Source organism: Melozone crissalis, unplaced genomic scaffold (genome assembly GCF_028551555.1).
Source record: "Melozone crissalis strain CALT ecotype California unplaced genomic scaffold, PUWL_Pcris_2 ptg000007l_1, whole genome shotgun sequence".
NCBI lineage: Eukaryota > Metazoa > Chordata > Aves > Passeriformes > Passerellidae > Melozone > Melozone crissalis.
Genome location: NW_026535785.1, coordinates 7,043,006 through 7,063,937, shown reverse-complemented (window position 1 = coordinate 7,063,937; position 20,932 = coordinate 7,043,006). Strand labels below are relative to the sequence as shown.

The 20,932-nt window shown below is 53.1% G+C and overlaps 2 protein-coding genes across 3 annotated transcripts; both read right to left on the bottom strand.

Annotated features, from left to right (window-relative positions):
- Positions 1–155: 155 nt before the first annotated feature.
- Positions 156–7,877, bottom strand: ELMO3 (engulfment and cell motility 3). The gene is made up of 20 exons (XM_054269325.1): positions 7,800–7,877; positions 7,685–7,725; positions 7,495–7,567; positions 7,371–7,421; positions 6,738–6,907; positions 5,835–5,934; positions 5,579–5,730; positions 5,419–5,497; positions 5,011–5,061; positions 4,528–4,650; positions 4,249–4,380; positions 3,874–3,978; positions 3,266–3,374; positions 2,917–3,053; positions 2,661–2,824; positions 2,424–2,536; positions 2,067–2,171; positions 1,643–1,725; positions 1,330–1,410; positions 156–1,153 (listed from the first exon to the last, which is right to left on the bottom strand). The coding sequence occupies exons 1-20, from the start codon at positions 7,875–7,877 to the stop codon at positions 941–943; spliced, it is 2,160 nt and encodes a 719-aa protein (XP_054125300.1). The 3' UTR covers positions 156–940.
- Positions 7,878–8,518: 641 nt separating this feature from the next.
- Positions 8,519–20,409, bottom strand: E2F4 (E2F transcription factor 4). 2 transcript variants are annotated; one of them, XM_054269521.1, is made up of 10 exons: positions 20,233–20,409; positions 18,328–18,437; positions 17,690–17,851; positions 17,155–17,198; positions 14,504–14,565; positions 14,071–14,356; positions 13,451–13,615; positions 12,303–12,350; positions 10,730–10,774; positions 8,519–10,408 (listed from the first exon to the last, which is right to left on the bottom strand). In XM_054269521.1, the coding sequence occupies exons 1-10, from the start codon at positions 20,407–20,409 to the stop codon at positions 10,293–10,295; spliced, it is 1,215 nt and encodes a 404-aa protein (XP_054125496.1). In that variant the 3' UTR covers positions 8,519–10,292. The 2 variants fall into 2 exon arrangements, with proteins under 2 accessions (XP_054125496.1, XP_054125497.1); XM_054269522.1 differs by lacking the exon at positions 12,303–12,350 and having other exon boundaries at positions 20,233–20,393.
- Positions 20,410–20,932: the final 523 nt, after the last annotated feature.

The following is a 20,932-nucleotide window of genomic DNA, read 5'->3' as shown; positions in this document are numbered from 1 at the left end:
TTGACCCTCAGTCAGTCTGAGCCCTTCCCCAAACCTCTGGAAAGGACACGGCTCCGAGTTCTCCACAAGTTTTTATTGTCCCAATACACAGGAGACAGAGGCACGGCTGGATCCCCACGGACCTGTGGCTGTGTTAGCACAACACCCTTGGGAGGAGATGCAGGCACAAGGAGGTGCAGGGCACTGGGGCTGTAGGGCCGGGGAGGAGGTAGCTTGAGGTGCAGTAGTGCAGCAGCATGGCTGAAGTGTGCAAGTATCTGCCCCAGGTGGGGAAGGCACTGGAATTGGCACGATGGGCACACCAGGGTCTGCTCCTCACACCAGGCTCAACTGAATGGTGCTGGGAAAAACGGGCTTGTACCCTAATCACCCCCATTCCAGGAAAGTGCAGAGGGCTCAGCAAATACACCTTTCAGTGCAGGAGGGACCTGGAGATGCCATCTGCTTGACAAACTTAATGGAAAGGTGTATTCCTTCCTTTTTCTGACACTTTGTCATCCAGAAAGGATCCCCTACACTGATGGCGAAAGTGAGGCAGTGCAGATTGGTACCTTTGTAGTGTTACTCCCCCTCCAGCTATCCCAGGGCTGCCTGTACCTTTATTCCAGTCCATATCCTTGCCCTCTCTGCCCAAAGCCTGGCTGCAGTGTGGGGGAATCAGTGCCACCACAGAGGGGTTTGACTGTCTGTATTTCATCTCACCTCCCCCTGGCAAGGGGGCAGAGCAGCCGGGTCACCCCCCTGGAACAGGAGGCTAGTGCTTGGTGGCTCATTCCCAGGTTCTTGCAGGAGACAGGACACAGGCAGGGAAGGGTGGGACACCCAAACCCCCAGCCAGCACCTGGCCTGTCCCTTTGGGCCAGAGATGAGGGACAGAGCCTGGAGGGAGGGACTTGATTTTGAGGGGCATAGAGGGTGGGGACAGGGCACAGGGAGGAACTCACTGCTCTGCATGGCTAAAGTCATAGCAGAAGTTTAAGTTGCTGGGAGGCTTTGGGATGGGAGGGGGGTTGTCAGGAATGCTGATGTTCTCCAGGTCCAGGAGCCGCAGCTTGAGCTCCATGGACAGCAGGACATCAAGGTCTGTCTGTGTTCTCTCACTTGTCATCTCCTTGCCCAGAAGCACATTCAGCCCATCCGTCCAGAGGCAGAACTGGGGAAGCAGAGCATGGGCATCTCTGGTACCAGCCCTGGGCAGCCAGAGAGCCCATCTCTCCCCTGCTGTGGCTTCCACCCCCCAGGGACACACAGAGCTCACTCCCTGACTGCTGTGTCCTGGCACCACATCTTGGGCACAGTGTGCCACCCCAGCGGGCCCCTGGAGCTCACCTCGTACCGGGTGGGGGCAACGAAGTTGAGGCAATATTCCTCCACATCGTGCACAATAGAGAAGGCCAGCTCCAGGACATCCTGCAGGGACAGCACAGGGGCTAGCTGGCTTCTCAGCTGGACTCCACCCAGCCCAGGTGGGGTTCAGAGCAGGAGCTGCACCCAGCCTCCTCCTCTGCACTCCAGGAGACCCAAGACATGGTCTCCCAAGACATGGACATGGTCTCTGTCCATGAAACCACACAATGTGCCAGCATCTACCCACTCCCAAAACCTATTCCCTGCTGGACAGGATAGGGTGTGAGGTGCTGACCTTGTTCTGCTTCCCAGAGCTCTTCTCCTTTGTGTGTGGACACTCCTTCCCCACCAGCAGCATCTTCATGTCTGCCACAGGAACTGTGGCAGGTGGAGGAGCTGTGAGTTCCTTCTCCCTCTTCCCATCCCTCTCCCCCTCCTACAGGTCCCCCATGTGCAGAGCCCAGTACAACCCAAATATGGGGACTCAACCATCCACAGCTTGGGGTGGGGGGCTCAAGCCACTCTGCAGCACCTTTTGGGATGCCAGTCGGCCCCAGCCTGAACTCCCACAGCTCCCAGTCCCACAGTACCAGCAGACTGGGACAGCCATGCAGCAGCCAAGCAGAAGGGCAATTCCCACCTTAAGGCAGTCTTAACCTGGAGGTTATCAGAGGGCTTCCCTCCCTCCTTCCCACCCTCTTTTTCTCTCCATCACCTACTTTTCTCTGTCAGGCTCTCGATGGGGGGAGACTGCACCCCCTCCTCCACGTCCCCATAGTGCAGCACCTTGTGGTTGGGAGACAGGCGGCAGTACCACAGCTTGTCTGCAGCAGAAGAGCCATGAGAAATTCTCAGCCTCCCCTTGCAGAGATGCCATTCCCAAGGGGCACGGAGCTGCCTCCTTATCAGCGCTCCCCATTCCTCCCAGCCCATTGGTTTAGCCCACACTAGCTGTCCAGAGAGTTGGGCATTCTACTCCCAGAGATTAACTGGGACTTCCCCAGTGGCAGGGGACATGGCAATAAGCCTCTGTCCCCCTGCCAGGCCCCCACTCTGGAGCAGGGTTGTGCACCCACCCTGCCTGCGGCGGCTGCTGATCTTGCGGAAGAGCGTTCCCTCGCAGAGGTGCAGCAGGCGCTGCTGCCGGATCAGCTCCAGCAGCTCCGGCTTCAGCTTCTCCCGCAGCTCCCTGGGGTGACAGCCAGCACAAGAGGAGCACAGCCATTTCAACAGGCACTCACTGACCTCCCAGCCTGACTGTCCCTGCCCCAGGCCCCCATCACAGCTCCCCTCCCTGCCCACAGCCCACTCACAGCACAGGCACAGCCAGCGTCTCCTCCTGGTGCAGCCGCTCCGTCTGCCGCAGCTTCAAGATCTCGCTGTAGTTCAGTGCGTTCACTCTGGTCTTGAACAGCTCCAGGGACGTGGGCTTGAGGGACAGGGTCCTGGTGATCTGCTCCCGCACCACCTGCATCACCTGCCAGGCCCGGCACGTCAACTCCAGTTTGGCAACACTCCCCAAATCCCTGCATTTGTACTCCCATCCAGGGAAGAAGCATCCCCCCTCACCTTGTCAAAGTCCTCCTGGGTTGCTCTCATCTCCTTCCAGGTCTTGTTCACCAGCTGGATACAGATGCAGAACAGCTCTTGAAAGAAATGATCCTGCCCGAAGAACATAGGGTAAAAGGCCTGAGCCGTCTCCGAGCCTGTGGTGAGAAGGACAGATGAAGCCAGACTTCCCAGTTTTTCCAGGGAATTTCAGTGTCCAGGGAAACCTGGGTAATTCCCAGCCCTACATCCCCTTCCCATGCTGTCAGCCATGCCAGAGCCTGGTGGCCACATAGATGCAGTCCCCTGCCCTGGCAGCTTGTTCCCCAAGCAGCAGGGCAGGGAGAAGGACAAGCTTGGGCACACGTACATGGCTCTCCAATGTGCAGGATCTCACAGAGGATCAGGGTGAGCTGGATGCTGCTCCGAGCAAAGGGACACTCGTGTTTGTCTTCCCGGCTGCTGTTCTCGAGGATAAACTGGAGAAGAGGGACATAACCTCACGTTACATGGATTTGGAGGGCTGCCCCAACAGTGCGTGTCAGACTTGCCACACACCTCCTGCATTCCTAGTCGAGCTGTCCCCCCAGTAGGTGAAACCATCTCCAACACAAGTGACCCTCTCTTCCCAAAATCCAGTCCCAGCCTCCTCCTTCCCTTGTGGCAGTGTGGGAGCTGATCACTGGCACTGCAGGTTGGAGCATGGCTCGTGGCCTGCTGGTTTTGCCCAAACTGCCCCAGTTTGCTCAAGGCCTGGAAACTAAGCTGTGAGCAAACCCTTAAAAATTATGGGGACCCTTCAGAAGCACTGGCCTCAAATGGCTTCTCCTACCCACAGGAAGGACTCATCTCCATCTGAAACAGAGCAAGAACACTTGCCTGGGTGTGGCCATGGACAGATCACAAGGAAGGAAAAGAAGGTGGAGATCCACCAGCATTTCTCCACCAGGGAGTTCCCTGGGAGAGCACAGCACCTACCCTGCTGTAGGCATTAGGGGTGTTCCTGGAGAAATACACCATGTTGTCCAGAGCAAGGAGTCCTGGTGGGGCACGGCGGAGATCCTCTGCTGGGTTGCTGTTGTTCTAGGAGGACACAAAGGATGCAATTTAGCAGCTGTTGCTTTGTTTTTCAAGCAGCAGTGTCTTCCCAACACAGCCATGGGGTTTGCCTTTGAGTCCCAGCACTCCACAGCACTCGCTGTTCAGGAGTGCCGAGGGAGCAGAAGGGAGGTACTGCATGGCGTTCCCTCAGCACCAACAGGGACACCTGGCTTAAGGGAGCCATCAGAAGGTGCCACCAAGGCCACGTGGTGGGGCCAGCGTGGGGCTCAGGGGGATGCAGGGGGAACACACCAAGAAGCCCAGCTTGCGGAACTCCTTGGCGCACAGAGATCGCCGGCGCTCGGTGCTGAAGGTGCCAGCAGCTGCCTCGCTCTCCGACTCAAAAGCAGCCTGGCGCAGGGACTGCAGGAGATCCCGCTGCTCCTGGAGGGACAGAGGAGAGGAGAGGATGCCAGTGAGCCCACAGCAGCAGGTTCTCCCAGGGCAAACCCAAATGTGTTGGGTTCACCCGAATGTGAGCTACTTCCACAGGTGGAAGGGACCAGACTTGCAAGGGGAATACTCCCAGACCTGTGAGTAGGGGTCCATGGACATTTTCATGCGATGCTCGCACAAGTTGAGGCTGACAGACTGCAGCACGTAAAGATAATGGGCCATCTCATCCCCCAGCGGCTCAGAGCTGTGGATAATGTTCTACAGGAGATCATGAGACAGAAGGTTTCCCCATGCTGCTGCTTCCAATCCAAGCACAGGACCCAACAGCCAAATCCCAGCAGGTCCTGCTGCTCAAAGGGGTGCTGGGAAGTGGGAAACTCCCCTTGGGGTTGGGCAAGATCTGTGTGCACTGAACTGCAGGCAGATGGGGGTGCAACCCTGGGCACGTGGGTGCCAGCAGAGCAGCACCCATAGGCATTCTCAAGGAAGGGGTATGGGGCACACAGGCAACCCAGCCAAGCATGATCACCAAAGGTTGGGGCTCAGGGGACAGGGCCTGGGGAGAAAGGACAGAGAATGAAGCACAGAGCAGACCATTGCACAACCCCAGCTCCTCACCTTGTGGATAAACTGCCTGATGTTCTTCTCCCTCAGGTATTCCATCATGTCCTAGGAAAAAAAAAGGCTGTGAGACATTCCCCAGCTCAGCACACCACCATTTCCCCCAAAAAAGAGGAGGCAGAGTGAAGACATAGACTTAAACATCTCTGGGCACTTCTTGTGCCATCCCAAAGAGCACAAACCCCACAGCAGAGGACCCAGCTGCCCAAGGTCCCATCACAGAAGGAGCCCACCCTGAGAGCTCAGATGTGCCAGGGGCTGGGTCATTACAATCACTGAGCCACCACCAACTGTGATACTTCTGCCACTTGAGACAGCTGAGGGCTCTCAGCAGAGCACGCCGCTGACAGGGGCACTGTGGTGCCTGACTCTGCACTGCCACCACCCTGCCATGGGGGCCCTCACCCGGCGCTCGGCGTCGGTGGCGCTCAGCAGCAGCGCAATGAGCAGAGCCATGGCCTTCAGCTGCAGCTGGGCATTTGTCCTGTGGGAGGAAGAGCAGGAGGATGTGAGAGCCACCAGCTCTGAGGAGGGGGGTGAATGGTGCTCTGGCCCCTCCACTTACACCTGCAGGTGGGTGAGAAGGCGGTCCAGTGTCACTTCTTTTTTGACCACCTCAAAGAGGAGGCGACTGGTAGGCACCATATTCTCCAAGATGGACAAGGAGAGCTGCTGGATAGATGCATCCACTGCATTCATGTTGACATAACTCACTATCTAGGAGACACAAAACCATCTGTCAATGGCAGGCTGAGCCTGGAGCACAAGGATAACAAGGGATGCCAGAGGCACAAACTGTGGACATTGTAGAAAACTCTTACCTTCTTGATGAAGACTGTACTAAGGTTTTCCCAGGAAACAAAATCATGCTCCATCAGCTCTGTGAAGGCTTTGAGGGTATGAGCCAGCATCTCCCCTGTACTGGGAGAAAATGAACAAATACAGTGAGGATGGCACCAGATACCCTGATCCATCCTATGGTGGTGTCTCTGCAGTTGAACATTGGTGGGTGTGTTAGAAACAGCTGGGGAAGAGAGCAGTGAGCAGGAGAAAGGAAAGAGACTGTTGGGTAAGAAAACAGACTTCACTTAGTCATCCCAGGAAGCTGACTTGCCCAGGAAGTCAAGGCAGGGGAAGTTCAGTAGTTGGAAGCTGCATCCTCATGGTACAAAGATCACTGCAGACAAGGCCTCAGGAAAGCTGAACCACCCCATATCCCTCCCTCTACTTCCAAGAAACGTGCTGCATTGCCTGGTTCCACATTCTCTGTGTGACAGGAGCTCAGAGCAGCTGCACCACCACATCTTGGAAGAGTCACACAGGCAGTGGTATTTGGCAACCAGGGTTTTCTCAAGCTCCTTGCAGAACTCTTGAAGCTATAACCTCAGGGCAGAGGGATCATTCAGGGTGGCAGGAATGAGGAGCAGCACTGGAGGGCAAGATGATCACAGGAGTTTCCTGGTAGCAAACCCCATGAGGCTACAGATAACCCAGCCAGGGAAGGGATAGAAGGTTCAAGTCTGGGCACATTCACAAGGAGTCAGGACTGCATATCTGTGGGGACCTTCCCCTGGCTGCCAGCATGCAGGGACACAGCCACAGAACAGGCATCAACAAGTCAGGCACACAGAGTCCACTCCAACACCCAGCTTGGAGCTCATGCAGCATTAGCAAGGGAGAAGAAAAATCAGGGACTGCAAGTAAAGTCCTGTCCTGATACTAACTCGTTCCCTTCTTCTACAATAGAGTAGATTTGCTTCAAGCCATTCCTGCTGATGAACTCTTGAGCAAAGGTAACGTCCTGGGAGAGGCTTGCAAGCTTCTTCAGTGAGTCAGTCTTCACATCCACATTCTTGCTCTGGATCCCGATATACAACTGCTCTGCTTCTTGGTCCTACCAGGAAAGAAAGTATCAACCCCAAGGGGCTCATAGAAAGACAGCGAGAAGCTTGAAGGTGGCTGTAAGAGCTGAAGTGCAAGTTTTGGAAGGAGCCTCAGGCTAGAGCAGCCCCAGCAAGGAGCTGGACAGAGAAACAGAGCCACCAGAGCAGAGACCAGGTGGAGCTGAGGATGGAGGTCAAACTGGCGTGACACCAAGAACACTTGATGAGTTGGCCCCCACGTCCAAAGTATTTCAAGATGATTTAATTTCTTTTCAAACTCCCCCAAGATCTGCCAAGGAAAAATGAAGGCTGAGACATGTCTCTTGTCTATTTCTGCTGGGTCTGAGGCACAGAGAAGAGCCATCATGAGCTCAAGTCACAGAGGCAATCAGAGGCAGAGGGCTCAGAGCACCCCACTGCAGGGGAACGGAGCAGCAGAGCACACAGCAGAGACAGGGGGGCAGAGGGATGTACCGGGGAGGTGGTCAGCCGTAAAATGCTCCCGTTCTTAATGTCCCTGCGGTTCTGTAAGGAGAGAAGGAGCCGGTGAGCCGCTGGGCGCTGCGGCGGCGGGGCCGGGGGCCGGGGGGTGTCTCACCGACTCGGTGATGTAGGTCTGCCGCCCGTCCGCGTACTGCAGGGCGTAGCGCTCGGCGTTGGGCAGGCTCCACCTGCGGCCAGGGGCGGCCGGTCACAGCCCCGCTCGGCTGGTGCCGGCAGCCACCGGCTCACGGCAGCCCGGTCACGGGCAGCTGTCACCACTCGCGGGCAGCGAGTGCGGTACTCACGCATCACAGACGTCCTTGAGCACTGAGGCGAGCGGCTTGGTCTGCGAGAGGGAGGGAGGCCGGCCGTGAGGCGGGGCGGGGGGCGCGGGGAGGGGTGCGGGGTCACGGGCAGTACCTGCTGGAGCTCGATGAGTTGCGGGACGGCTCCCATCATCTGGATGGCGATCTTCACCACGTCCTTGGGCGGCTGCATGGCTCCCGCGGCGGCCCCGCACCGCCGGCAGTTCCGGGTTGTTGCCGCCGCCGCCGCCGCCTCCCCTCACGAAGGGCCCGGCCGCCGCACCGAGGCCTTGCGCCGCCACCCCAGCCCCGGGCAGGCCCGGCCCCCTCACCTGAGCTGACGCGGGTGTGGCAGGACCCACCTCCGGCAGCAGGACAGGGCCTCCTGCCCGGAAAGGAACCCCGTCCCCTGGGCGAGGGCAGAGAGGAGGCACAGCCTGGGGCAAGGTGAGAAACTCTGGAAAGTTTTTGTTTATTCACGTCAGAGAACACTCTGTACAAATATGACAGGCAATTTTCTTCCCTTGCAAAAAAAAAAAAAAAAAGTATAAAAATAATCTTTATATATGAATCAAAAGTTCATTTGCAACTGTAAATTTTTCTCTAGGTATCCTTTTCGGGAGGTCGTCTAACTGGTGGTGGACATGAACACTGGGAAGGAGGGCAAGGGCCAGGCAGTACATGAAGAGCTCGAGCTACACCAAAGCCACGGAGCCTTGTGAACAGGCAGGACCAAGGGATTCCGGTCAGCTTCCATGTGGAGAGGGGAAGGTTCAGGGACTGGCAGCGTGCAGGCTGGAAGTTCAGCCCCCAGAAGGGTCTCACACCTTGGCTGTCTTGCCAGCAGCAGCTGCCAAACTCGTGTCCCATTGCCCCTCCTGAGTTGTTCACGCTTTCCCCAAAGAGGCTGCCAGTGCTTTGTTACTGCAGAAATGAACAGTTCTTGTGGAGGAGTCCCATGCAGAATGAGAGGACCTGAGGAGCCACTCCAGGGACACAGGTCCCAAGCACAAGCTCTTCTCATCTCTGCAGGCTTTTCATACTTTACATCCCTTAGTCTGGTGCTGCAGCTGGTTGTGTGGGTCACAGGCAGTGAGCAGCTACGCAGAGAAATTAAACATCAGCTGTTTAAGTGGACGGCTGGAAGCTCCCTGTGTGCAGCAGCCAGCCAAGACCTGGCCTGGCTCTCTGTTCAGCAGTTTGCAGAGCAGGAAAGGCAGGACAGCTGCTTCCACAGTGGTGGCAGGAAGATGTGCAAAACTAAAGACACTCACAGGACTTGACCAAAACCCAAAGTTGCGGCTTGCAAAATACAATACAAATACCATCAGGACATTTTTACTCCAATTAAACTGCACAAGGTCCCAGCCTGGTACCAGCTGATGATCCTAAGGAAGCCAACAGCAGACCTTCCATTACAAAACAATGAAGAAAATGTTGAGGAAAAATGATGCAGAGAAAGCATTGCAGCAGGTAACGACCTGCCACAGGATCAGGAACTGGGAGTGTGGGTATGGGCACTAAGGGAGCAAATTCAAATATACAGAAAACCTGATCCTGAGAGAAAAAGGGGTAAAAAAAGCTCACTATTCGACAACACCTACATAACCTGTCACAGCAAAATACTACTGAATTGTAACTGCTTGGTCACCTTTCAGACAGTTGCAAGTTCAAGTGCAATGGTTGGAAAAATCCAGCTATTTGCAAATATGAGCAGGCTCTGATGTCCCTGGAGTACCTTACAGGCACCAGCTGAAGCAGTCTTATCCTTTGAAACATCTCTTCAGTCAGGCAAAACCAAAAATTAAAAACAAAACCATACTGGCACCTCTGCTTTAGCCCTGTAGAAACAGCACAGCTGCTGGACAAGGAGCTGGAGCCCCTGGGGCTGTGCATCAGAAGGCTGGTGAAAGCAGATCCAACATTCCTGCTGATGCACCAGCAGGGAAAGGCTCAGTGCTCCTGGGTCCTACAAGGAGCACTCAGCTCCTGAATCCCACTAGGAGGCACAGCTGGCTAAAAAAAAAGTGCTTTTTGTAAAACATACTAGCTTGGTCTGAAGTCACTGAAAGAAATAGACACTTTGGTGCCATTTTTTTTTTCCTCTTGATGCCTATTGGAAATAAAACTACCCCAATCCGAACCACTAACACAAAGAAATCTAACAAACAACCTCTGGGCTTGTGAACTGACCATGGTATTGGGGCTCCTTGTAGCAGCTGGTACCTAGGAGGTGCAAAGTGCCTCTGGGAGTGCAGGAAAAACCAAGGCATGCAGATTGGAGGAAGCTCAGAGAGGCACGTGGGCAAATTCTGCAGGTGAACTGGGAACACTCAAAACACAGAGCCTTTGAAGTGAGGCCCAGGATCCAGTGGAGAGATGCGGGGGGAAAGCTGCACGTGCATCTCGCACGTGCACCAGAGGGTGAAGCAAACTACAGGGAGGCTCCCAGCCTGCAAGTCCACATCTCTTGGTTCTGAGTCCATTTGAGAGCATCTCTGAATGACTCGGCCATCGAGCTCTAGCACAAAAGGAATCCAAAAATAGACACTTTCCAAAGAGTTACAAAACAGTCCGTGTTTGCAGGGCTCACAGCCGCACTGAGAAGTCAGAGGTTGAGGACAGGCACATCAAAGAGGTCACAGACACCTTCACTCTCATCCAGGTTGTAGATGTAGTCGTGATCTCCAGGTGGAGGGGAGAGGCGGAGCAAGGGAGCAAACACTGGGGAAAGAGAAGCCCAGGGTTGGTTACAAAACTCAGCACTCCCACCCCAGCTGAGAGCTGCCAGTGGCACTGAGCAGCACAGCCACCTCACAGGAACAGTCTTGGAGGTGGCCTCAGTCAGCCTGACAGAACTGAAGAGACTCCTGGGTCTCACACCTCTCTCAGGGACTGGCAGGACAGCGAGAACTGAGTCTGTGTCCAGAGCCCAGAAAAGACGAGGGCGAGTCTGCAGTCACAAGGCTGCCAGCTGGGTGAAGTCACGCAGCATGGTCTTCCTCCCAGGAAGGCCACACCATGACAGGAGACTCTGAGACTCACCTTCAGATGACATCAGCTCTTCCAGCAGCTCAGAGTTCACACATTCTGGGGAAGAGACAAGCATGGTAGCAAAACAGTCTGCTCTCCTGGTCTGCTCCTGAGTAGTTCCCCACTTTCCCCACCCCTGTTATCCCTTCTCTGGCTAAGGCACAGCATGTGCAGCAGGCAGTGAAAGGAAGCTTGTGCTTAAAAGAGATAAAACCATGTAGTAAAAGTAATTCCAGCACAAAACACTATGAGAGAACTCCAGCTCCTGTGGCTTAGATTGCACAGCCTTAAAGCAGCTGCCAGTGCCAGGGCAACATTACTGGGATCACATAGAGGATGAGAGGCTGCAGGGAGTGTGCTGCAAGGACTGCTCCTCTGAGCTCTGCTGCGCTGCTCTCTTCCAGTCCTGAGTGTTGCCTCTGTTGCTGTTGACTCTGTTTTGTCCTCTGCTCCTGGATTTTTTATCTTCCCCCTCCAAACTGGGAAGAATACTCCATAAAAGCACATACTTTACCATAGAAAGTAAACATCTCCTTTACAATAGCGTTCACATAGTGACACAGTAGAGTTACTTTGGGTAAGTTAGATCTCCTACATGGCTGGGGCTTTGCAGCAGTTTATATCTCACATTGTGAACTCAAACTTACTCTTCAGATGTACTTAGATATCATCAAGACTTCATCCTTTATCTGCAGCAGAGGTGCTGGGCAAGGAGGAAGGATGTTCTCCAGGCTGACTGTGGAGCCCAGGGCTAAGAGCACACAGATTGTGTCTGTGTTTGGGTCTGTGGGGATTTCTACCCAAAGGCAGCACCTCCACAAAGCATCTGCTAGAGCATGGAATGAAGAACAGCTGTTGTACATCCCCTGTGACCACCACTGAAGTGCTTGGGTGTACTTGGCCCTGCCTTGCTGTAGGGCTACAAATTATTTGGCCAGCAGTGAAGAAAAATAAATGTACTGATAAAGTTTCCCAGTTTAGGTTTGTGTCAGACCAAATTCCTTCACCTTTTCTGCCCTTAACGCAGAGTCTGTCCCACCATTAAGCAGCAACTCACAGATATTCCTTGGGCAGAGTCAGAACTCCAAACACAAGTAACAGCATCTCCCTCCCCTACTGCTCCAAAATTACCAGCTCCTCTACCACCACCACTGAGAAGTATTTTGAAGAGAGAACATTATCTCCCCAGATTATTTGCTTGGATTAGCCTTAGGCAGCTAAAGCTGAAACAAGACTTAGCAGGGATTTTTCTTTTCCATACTGCTGAGAAGCTGAAGGAGGAGCATGGAAAGGCTGAACATGGATTAGTGTCAGCATGGGGACAGGAAAGCCCTTGCTGGTGCACTGCAGGCAAGATCTAACAGAGGTTGCTGGGAACACGGAGACAGAAAAATACATACAGAAACCAGTAATTTTAAGAGGGCCTAACTACTCTTTAGTAGAGGGCCAGCAGCCACCAATGACCACAAGCACCTTACAAAACCACATCCACAAAATAATCCAAAAGGGAGCGAATCAAACAAATTGTCCCTTTTCTGTGGATAGATGGGCACAGAAAAAAGCTGTGGTCAGGGAATGAACGTACCTCTCATTGGATCAAACATCTCTGACAGCTCTTTGGGAAGTTCCAGTACTGCAAATACAACAAACCAGATGGTTTGGATCATTACATGAAGAGTCTGAAATGCTTTACAGCAGAATCACCCACAAACCTACTGTGCTCCTTACACACCCAAATCATCCAGAAATTCTGTTCCCACACTCCATGTCAGATGTTTCTGCTGCAATGACAAGCAACAAAGTACTTGAGCTCCACTACTTGAAAATAAATTTGTAGGAGCCCTGGACATGAACATGTTATCACAGTCAGCAGCTGTGTCTGTAAACCTCACCCAGTACACTGCCCTGATTACCTTGTGTAGGATGGGGACATGCCTTTGGAGAGGCACAGTGATAAGATACATGCACATCCAAGGCCTAATTCCACAACCAAGATGACTCCACAGCTGCTTTGAGACACGCCAGCAGCAGAAGTGAAAAAAGCACTGGGTGAGCTGTGTTTGAATAAGATTTCTTCTTCTAACCATAACCTAACTTGGAGTGTTTCTGCAGGGAAGTTGGGCTTCAAGACATTCCAGCAGTGTGGCTTACCTAGAGGATGCTTTTCTCTCCTTGGGCCAGCCTGCCATTTCCTGGCATAAAGCTCCAGAGTTCCTTTTTTAAAGCACATCAAGGAGCTCCCCAAATATAAACTGCAGGGTCACTAAGAACACAAGATCACTAAAGACAGATGAAGTATTCCTGAGCAAAGGAGGAAAAGGGAGACAAGAGCTCTCCTAATACAGAAAACTCCTCGGGTTACAAAGGTGCTCTCAGTGGTGGCTGAAAATTCTGTAACTTCATGAAGTCTCAAAAATAGGACCTTACTCTACAGAAAGGATTGAAGGGGAATAACCTCACATGTAACAGCAGAGACGTGTGTCATGAGGGTGTCCCTTGCAGATTTTCTAGTACTGATGTCACAGAAAGCAGCAAGACACTAGACAAGGCACAGTCACCTTGACACCATGTTTCCTGGCAGCCTCACAGGGCAATGCCTACTCATCCTTTGCAGACTCTGGCTGACAGCAAAGGCAGAATGGAGCTCAGCTCCTTCCTCCAGGCCCAGCAGCCTTTCCCTCACTCCCAGCAGCAGGATTTTGGAGCAATACATGAAACAAGCAGCATACTCACCTCCTGTGGGGTCGGGCTTGATGGGCTCAAAGGAGGTAGAGGTGCTGGGCAGGACAGAGCTGCTGTCCAGCGAGGCTGAGGACTGCAGCAGCTGCGTGTCCAGCGCCGCCGGCTGCCCCTCGAAGTCACCGCTGCCCTTGGCCTCTGCCGCCGGGACATCGCACTCTGGGAACACCACAGACACACCCAGGAACGTCACCTCCCACCTGCCCAAAGGCAGCAGCACCACACACAGCCCTCACTGGCACTGCTGGCCAGGCAGCTGCACAGGGGGAAGCTTTCCTGCTTTCCTCCAGGTGCGTATTTGGACATATTTCCTGCTGATCAATGAACCTGCATGATCAGCTTCTCCCTTACAGGTGCTCCTAAGGTTGGCACTACAGGTGCTGCTACACCTACAGGTGCTCCTAGAGGTTGGCACTACTCACTGAAGCCAAGTGCCTGATCTCCCTAAGCACAGCCAGTCCCACTAACCAAGGCCAAAGGAAGGGCAGCAGCAAAGGCAGTGATGCCTTTGCCAGGAGCTCTCAAAGCTGCGCACTTGGCAGTGCCAGCCCCAAGGAATGCACCCTGCTCTACCAGCCACCAGCCCATTTCTGCCTCCTGTAGCTCCCTCTCACCTGTGCCTGCACTTTTCTGTGTGGGAGGCCCATGGTCCTGAGTGCTGGTGGGTGTTGGTGTGGAGGGCTGGGTGCTGCTGGGAACAGAGGCCTCCTGGAAGTGGGCCAGTGGTGGGATTTGTGGTTTGGAGGGTGCAGCTGCCTGGCACTGAATGAGGTCTTCAGGGGGAGGGACAGGGAGTACAACAGGAGGAGAGCTCCAAGTATCTTTGTTTACTAGAAGAACATCAATGGGACCACTTGTGCTCTTCAGATGGATCTGGTATTTCTTCTGTCCATTTAGACCCTGAAAAAAAATCAAAAGCAAAACACAGACTTACATTAAAAACCGTTTTCAAATAGCACACCAGTTTTCCACAGGCAAAACATACATGTAACACACACACACACACACACAGAGCCCCTGCACTCTGCCCATGAATTTATCACTCACCTCAGGGACAGGAACCTCCAAACGTGTGCCTGATGGGGCTCGAATCACAAGGAGGGTGTCTCCTGTGAAAAGAGAAGCAGTCAGGGCTCCTGGGCACAAGCTGCTGTGATGTTAATTAAGCACTGATGAAAAACCCACCTCAATGCCCCTTCCTCTCCTGGCAATCCTCCATGGAAGGAAGCCATCTACACCCCAAGCACATCATACAGTTCCGTTCCTAATACCTCAGAAGAACCAGCTTAAATTCACTCTTAAGAACATCTGAATCCTAAGGGAAGTATCCTTCATTCTGCTGTCACAAGCTTTTAGATGTGAATTAGAAACAAGAGAGCTGCACTGCCAGCAGAGAGATGGGGTTGAACCAGGTTCAGAGCCAGGCTACCAACCTCAGGCTGGTGTCCCAACACCTGAAACCAACATTACCCAGTCTCTACTACTGGTCAGAGCTGCCTTAGCTGTACTGGATTCTCCACAGAGCTCAGCACATATGGGACTGGAAGCCAGGCTGACAGCATCCTTCCTTTGCAAGTTCTGCAGCTCCTTAAGACCTGCACCCTAATAACCCAACAGTCACAGGCAAGCAGCTCCCAGCCTGTATCTGGGTTTAGAGAAACATGAACAGAGAAATACCAGAGCTGTGAATATCTGACATATTTAGATCAAGCAGCTTGCAGCTTTCACTTTGAATGTTTAAGCTTTAGTGTGGTTAATAATCACAATTCCCCAGTATTCTGATTAAGCTTCATGTGGTAATTAACACAGAAGATTGCCAGAGTGATGAGAAAGAGTGGACAGCAGAAAAGCACATCCCTTAATTTCAGGCAGGCAATCAAAAGTCAGAGCAGCAAAATATAAAGGGATTAAAAACAACATGGGATTTGTCAATTGGATGGGACCTGTTTAACAAATCTACATTTAAGAAAAATGCAGAAGACATTTAAAATGCATAATAAAGCTCAAAGACACCAGCTCAAGCTGTAAGACCTGTCAGTTTCAGAGACAGGTGCTGGGTTTGTATCTCCTTTGATAAATATGTCCCAAATACTTGTACAAAAGAGCACCCAGTAGGTTTCCACTTCCTTTTTGAATCTGCAAGTGCAAAATGCATCACAGCAACAGATGCAGAAATTAGGTTTCCCAGTTTCTAAAAACTGACATATTCTTACTTCTCTTCTTTCTTTTTTAATTAATCTCTATTTGACAAGAGTCCAAGAGTGGAAATCTTGGAGCAAGCAAGTTCAATAGCAGTCAATGAGAAAAACCAAGAGCTGAAATTCAGGCTGCACCACAGTTTGAGGGACACAAGAGGTTTAACCAAAGAACATCTTTAAGGCTTAGGTGTTCAGGAGAGGAAAAAGAATCATTTAAGGCATATCCATACAGGAAAACTGGACAGGCAATGGAAAACCATGGATGAAAGGCTCCATTCTAGAGGGAACTGACACCTCCCCTCAGTAAGATCTAATCTCTGCATGTTTTGGTGAGGTCTGACCTCAAACACAAAGTGGTTTACAAAAACCAGGTGCAATGAAATGCAAAACGCTCAACCAGCCAAGCAAGGAGCTGTCTGCTGGTCTCCAGTAAACTCTTCCAGACTGTTACAGTGATCTGGCCCCCAGCACTGTCAAACTGAAAACACAATCCCTGCCCCCAAAAGTGCAGCTTCCACCAGAAGAAAGAGCAAAGCCAAGGGGTGATGATGCAGCCGTTACACCGGCAGGAACTTGGTGAACAAGGAAAGCACAAAGGCAGCAACAGCAAACAGAGGAGCTGATGAAGTGCAGGGTGAGAAAAGTGCTTGGAGGAGATGAGGAGAGCCAGGCACAGGTGAGATTATGCATGGCTGGAGGCAGCCAGGATAAACAGCTTCAATCTCTGCAGCAGCCAAGCAGAAGCAGGTTGCCAGGTCAGGAGAGGTCAGGCACCCATTGAAGCAGAAAGGAGCTGTGACTCCACACCACTACAGCTGGGAAAAGCAGTTTATGTACTGAGGCTGCCCCACTGCCTGCTGGCCACCAGCATTAATCTGGTCTTACATCTGTCATTAGAATTGGCAGCAGAAGAAACAAAGACTGCTGTGGGTTTTCTTCACTTTTGCCCAGAGACAGAACATAGAACTTTTGATACAGTTGCCCCCTCCCAGCTTTAGGAATGAAAGGAGTGAGGGCAGAGCAAATGGTGCATTCCCTTCTGTCCTCTGCTGTCTCCTTCCTGCATTCTTGTTGGCAGGGTAAATGATGTAGCTGAGGGACCACCTTTAATACTATTTCCCTGCTTACACCATGGTCTCTACTGTGAAATAAAATTCGTTTCCTGTCATTAGAACACTGCCCATCCAAGCCCTTAAAATTAAGGGCTTCTAACATAACACACATACACCCAACTGTGAAACCCAGCAAGAAGACTTCCTTAGGAACAGCACCTCTATTCCTTTAAGCACAAGGGCCTGTCCCCTCTAATGGAGACAGTAAAGCCACAGCTCAGTGGTACACAAACCTAGGACAGCATCAGAGCTGACATTACATTCCACTTGAGGCTGTTGGCCAGCCCACAGTCTGCTGCCCACTCTTTCTTGGAGAAAGGAGAGTAGCTGGGACAGACTGACAGAGCTGCAGCATCACACACCTCTTTGAAAATGAGCATTTCCTCACCTGTGAAGCACTTGCAGATATCTTCATGTGTCACATAGGCTAATGTTTCCAAGGTTAAGGAGAAAGGCTGCAGCTTCCTGCACAGACAGAGAGCTCAAAGCACCTGGTGTTTCCTTCCTGAGCACAGGGAACAGCATTCCCAGAAGGCTCTCCATGCCACACTCTGAAGTGGTCTGCATGTGAGGTCTGCAAGCTCCATGCCCATCAGAGCTGACATCCTGAGATAGTTAAGCCACAAGAGCTGCTCTGCACTCAAGAAAGTGGCACCTGTGACTCAGAAAGAAGCACTTTTCTCACTGTGGTAAACATTACTATGTTTTTTACTTCCAAAAGCCAGAGGAGAAGCTGGATGCAGAGAAAAGCAGGTCTCCAGGCTGGCCAGTTACCCAAATTTCAAACCAAGGTGCTGCCTTTTGACCCTTTCAGTGCAGCTTCTCCAGCAGCAACAGGTCAGCACCCACCAACCCTCAGGTCTCTGCTTCCCAGCCCAGCAAGGGAACACGGAGACAGAGCCATCAGTTCACACAAAGGATATCGACTGTTCTGCATGTCTTCTGTAACATTTTTGATGCTCTGCTGAACCCACATCTTCTGCTGCTCCAGCTCCTGTTCCCGCTGCTCCAAGTCCTCAATGTCTGCCTTCAGCTCGATCAGTTTGTGAGCTATTTCACGTGTGTTGCAGCCAGGACCCACCCCCCTGGGTAAAGCAGAAATGGGTGAGATATATCAGCCTCTGGAGGCCCCAGACCAACCCCAACCTCTCTGCCAGCCTCTTATTCCCACCTGTGTCAAACATCAATGCCAGATTGCCTGGAAAGCCATGTCTGTACCTGCTCTAGATCCCCACCTCCCAGCACAGCAATGTTTGGTATATCTTTTTATTTCCCACAGTCTAGCAGGACTCTTCCCCACCTCCTGTGTCATGATAGGCATCTTTTCTAGACCAAGGCAGTGCAAATATTTAGTTTGTACCAAAATAACACCTTTGCTGTAAGAGAGACACCATATGTACTTCAGCTTTCCTCACCGTGCCATCAGCACAGCCCAGCTGGGGGAGGCAAGAGCATGGACCACTGAGGAATCTCCCTCTGCACAGGGCATTTTAATCCCACTGTCACTTAAACCTGCACTAGAAGGGACCTGTGAATGATTTAGACCATCTCTGCCACTCACTTCCACTGGATACTGTTCTTGGACTTCTTCTCGATCAAGCCGATGCCTTCCAGGACATTTGTGATATCGTAGATCCGTCGCTTCTGTCGCACAGCCAAGGTATCTGCAGCCTGAAAAAGGTTAAGACACTTAATTCCAAACTCTCAATCATGTTTAGCTCCTTCTTGCCTGGCAGATTAACTCCTGGCCAAGTACTTTGCTCCCCATTTCATACCTCTCCTGTTCCAGCGTTTCAAGTTACACAGCCATGTTCTTGATCTCATATGACCATGAAAAGTCACTCATTCTTCTTTTTTTCTTGCCCCACAGCCTCCCCACTAAACACAAACCAAATTCCAGCACTCCTGCTCGCAGTGGATCCAAAAATCACCATTCTCCAGTAGCAAAGCAGGGCTAGAAAACAGTAGTTCAGCAGCCTAAAAATGCAGTGCTCCCTTGAGGTAGAGCTGGAGATGGGAAGGGGAATGCTGAAAGCTGTCTCTGCAACACTTCAGTGAAATCAACATTCACAAGGTCTTTTCTAAAGCTGATCTGATGCCACTTGACAAAGAATCAATATCTTTTCAAGAGATTCCTCTGTTTGAATGACATGATTCCAGGTGGAGAGTAAACAAGAGCACGCTTGGGGCTTCCCTGCCTTGCTCACACGACCCTTTCCCCCTCAGGTTTCAGGACTCAAGGAATGGAACTGCTTCCACCACCACACAGCAACCTGGCACCAGCAAGAGTTAATGTGTGCAGAGCCAGGACCAGCAATGGCAGTGGCAGTGCAGACAGAGCAGGTCAGCACAGGAGCCATGTCCCTGTCACCCACCAGTGAGGGGCCAGGACTCTGGAGACCCTGCACCACACAACTACATAAATCACACTGACCAACACAAATTCCCTTAATGGACATCTGAAGTACAAAGATATTGTCAAATCCAATGAGAAAACAATTTGGCACAGGCATGGAGCCAGGAAACTCCTCCAGCCCTGCATTATTGGGGCTTTCTGGCACTTGTCTGTCTCACACACGTGCCCACATAAGAGATGATTATATAAACCACAGCAAAGGAACTTCCCCTACAGGAAAGGCCAGAGATTAAGTATTATACATTGCAGTGTGTTACTTCCTCTGGGTGAAGATCTTAAAAATACAGAAGCAAGATGCATTCACACAGCACTTCTCCACTGCCTAAAGGAATGGGGGAAAACCTCTGGCAGGTGACTCTGACCACACTCCCCCTCCTGGTGTGTGCCGGGAGGGTTAAGTGCTGTACGGACAGTTTCTATAGGTGTGTGTTTCTGTAGATGTCTGAGGCTTTGGTGCCAGGGATCACGTACAGGGCAAGAATACAGAAGAGAACAAGGTTCTGCAACTGAAGCACACAAACACCTGCAATGTATGGCAAAGTCCTGGGAAAGAAGAGTGCCCGGGACCACCCGATGGGGTGGGGAGAAGGGCTGGGAAGGAGGAGCAGGGGGGGCTGGGAGGGCGGCCAGTGCAGAGCCCTCCGTGCACGGCCGGCAGCTCTGCCCCAGGAACCCCGCTTTCCGTGCACCCAGAAACGGCTGGAAAAGCCCTCCAGGATCATCGATCCCAGCCACTAAACCCCACCACTGACCCACGTCCCTAAGCGCCACATCCACAACCGTTCTGACCAGGGACAGTGATTCCAGCGCTGCCCCGAGCAACCCATTCCACCAGTGCCTCACCACTCTTGCCGTGTAGAAATTTTTCCTGTAATCCAATCTAAACCACCTGCTGCACCGGGCGCTGCCGTGTCGCCGTTCTCCCCCTCCAAACCCGCTCCAGCCGCCGGAGCCCCGGTCCCGCCGGAGCCCCGCTCTCCCGGCGGCCGCTCCCTCCGATTCCACCCCCGGGCCGGCGGAGCCCTCGCCCCCCGCCGCCTGCCCCCGCACCAGCTTGAGGTCGAGCACGCCGTCCTTGGCCTCCTGCAGCAGCGACACGAACTTGGTGGTCAGCAGCCCCAGGCTCTTCTCGTGCCGGCTGGGCGCGCCCGCAGCCCCGCTGCCACCCCCGGGGGGCTGCGCCCCGCACTCCGCCATCTGCCCGCCGCCGGCTCCGGGGCCGCGCATCCGCTTCCGGGCCGCGGGGCTCCCCGGGAACCTCCGGGGCGGGGACGGCGGCGGGGCGGGGACGGGGGACTCCCCCCCGCCGTTTCCCGGGGGGACGGAGCCGTTCCGCTTTGCTCCCGGTGTTCCGGCAGCCCCGTCAGTTTGGGGGGTAAAGCCAGGGGTGCGTCCATCCCCTCGCCGTTCTGCGGTGCCAAAGTCAAACTCCCGCCCCGTGGTACCGAAGCCAAAGCTCAGCCATGTACCCAGCTCTCACCGCCCCGCTGACAGGGGCGGTTTGCTGCTCCAGCACACCCAGTGCCGGGGGAATCCTCCAGCGTGGTCCCGGGGAGCGCAGCTTGTGGCAGGGACGCATCTCCTGGTCCATCCGCTGCCATGCAGGGTGCACCCTCGCGTTCTCGCCCCCGGTCAGGCTGGCACAGCGCAGCCCTTCATGGTGGATCCACCCTCGAGTGGGCTCGCACTGTGGGTGCGCTGGGGTCTGGACCCCGCTGTCCTCCCCGAGCCAGGGTGGGTGCGAGGGAAG

Excerpts from the sequence above, each read along its gene's own strand:
- ELMO3 (XM_054269325.1), bottom strand. The coding sequence starts at position 7,877 with ATGCAGCCGCCCAAGGACGTGGTGAAGATCGCCATCCAGATGATGGGA. Across the intron at positions 7,726-7,799 it reads AACTCATCGAGCTCCAGCAG|ACCAAGCCGCTCGCCTCAGT; the intron begins GTACTGCCCGTG and ends TCCCTCTCGCAG. Across the intron at positions 3,375-3,873 it reads CCCCTAATGCCTACAGCAGG|TTTATCCTCGAGAACAGCAG; the intron begins GTAGGTGCTGTG and ends CCTCTTCTCCAG.
- E2F4 (XM_054269521.1), bottom strand. The coding sequence starts at position 20,409 with ATGCGCGGCCCCGGAGCCGGCGGCGGGCAGATGGCGGAGTGCGGGGCG. Across the intron at positions 14,566-17,154 it reads TATCTGCAAGTGCTTCACAG|GAGACACCCTCCTTGTGATT; the intron begins GTGAGGAAATGC and ends CTCTTTTCACAG. Across the intron at positions 14,357-14,503 it reads TGGAGGTTCCTGTCCCTGAG|GGTCTAAATGGACAGAAGAA; the intron begins GTGAGTGATAAA and ends ATTTTTTTTCAG.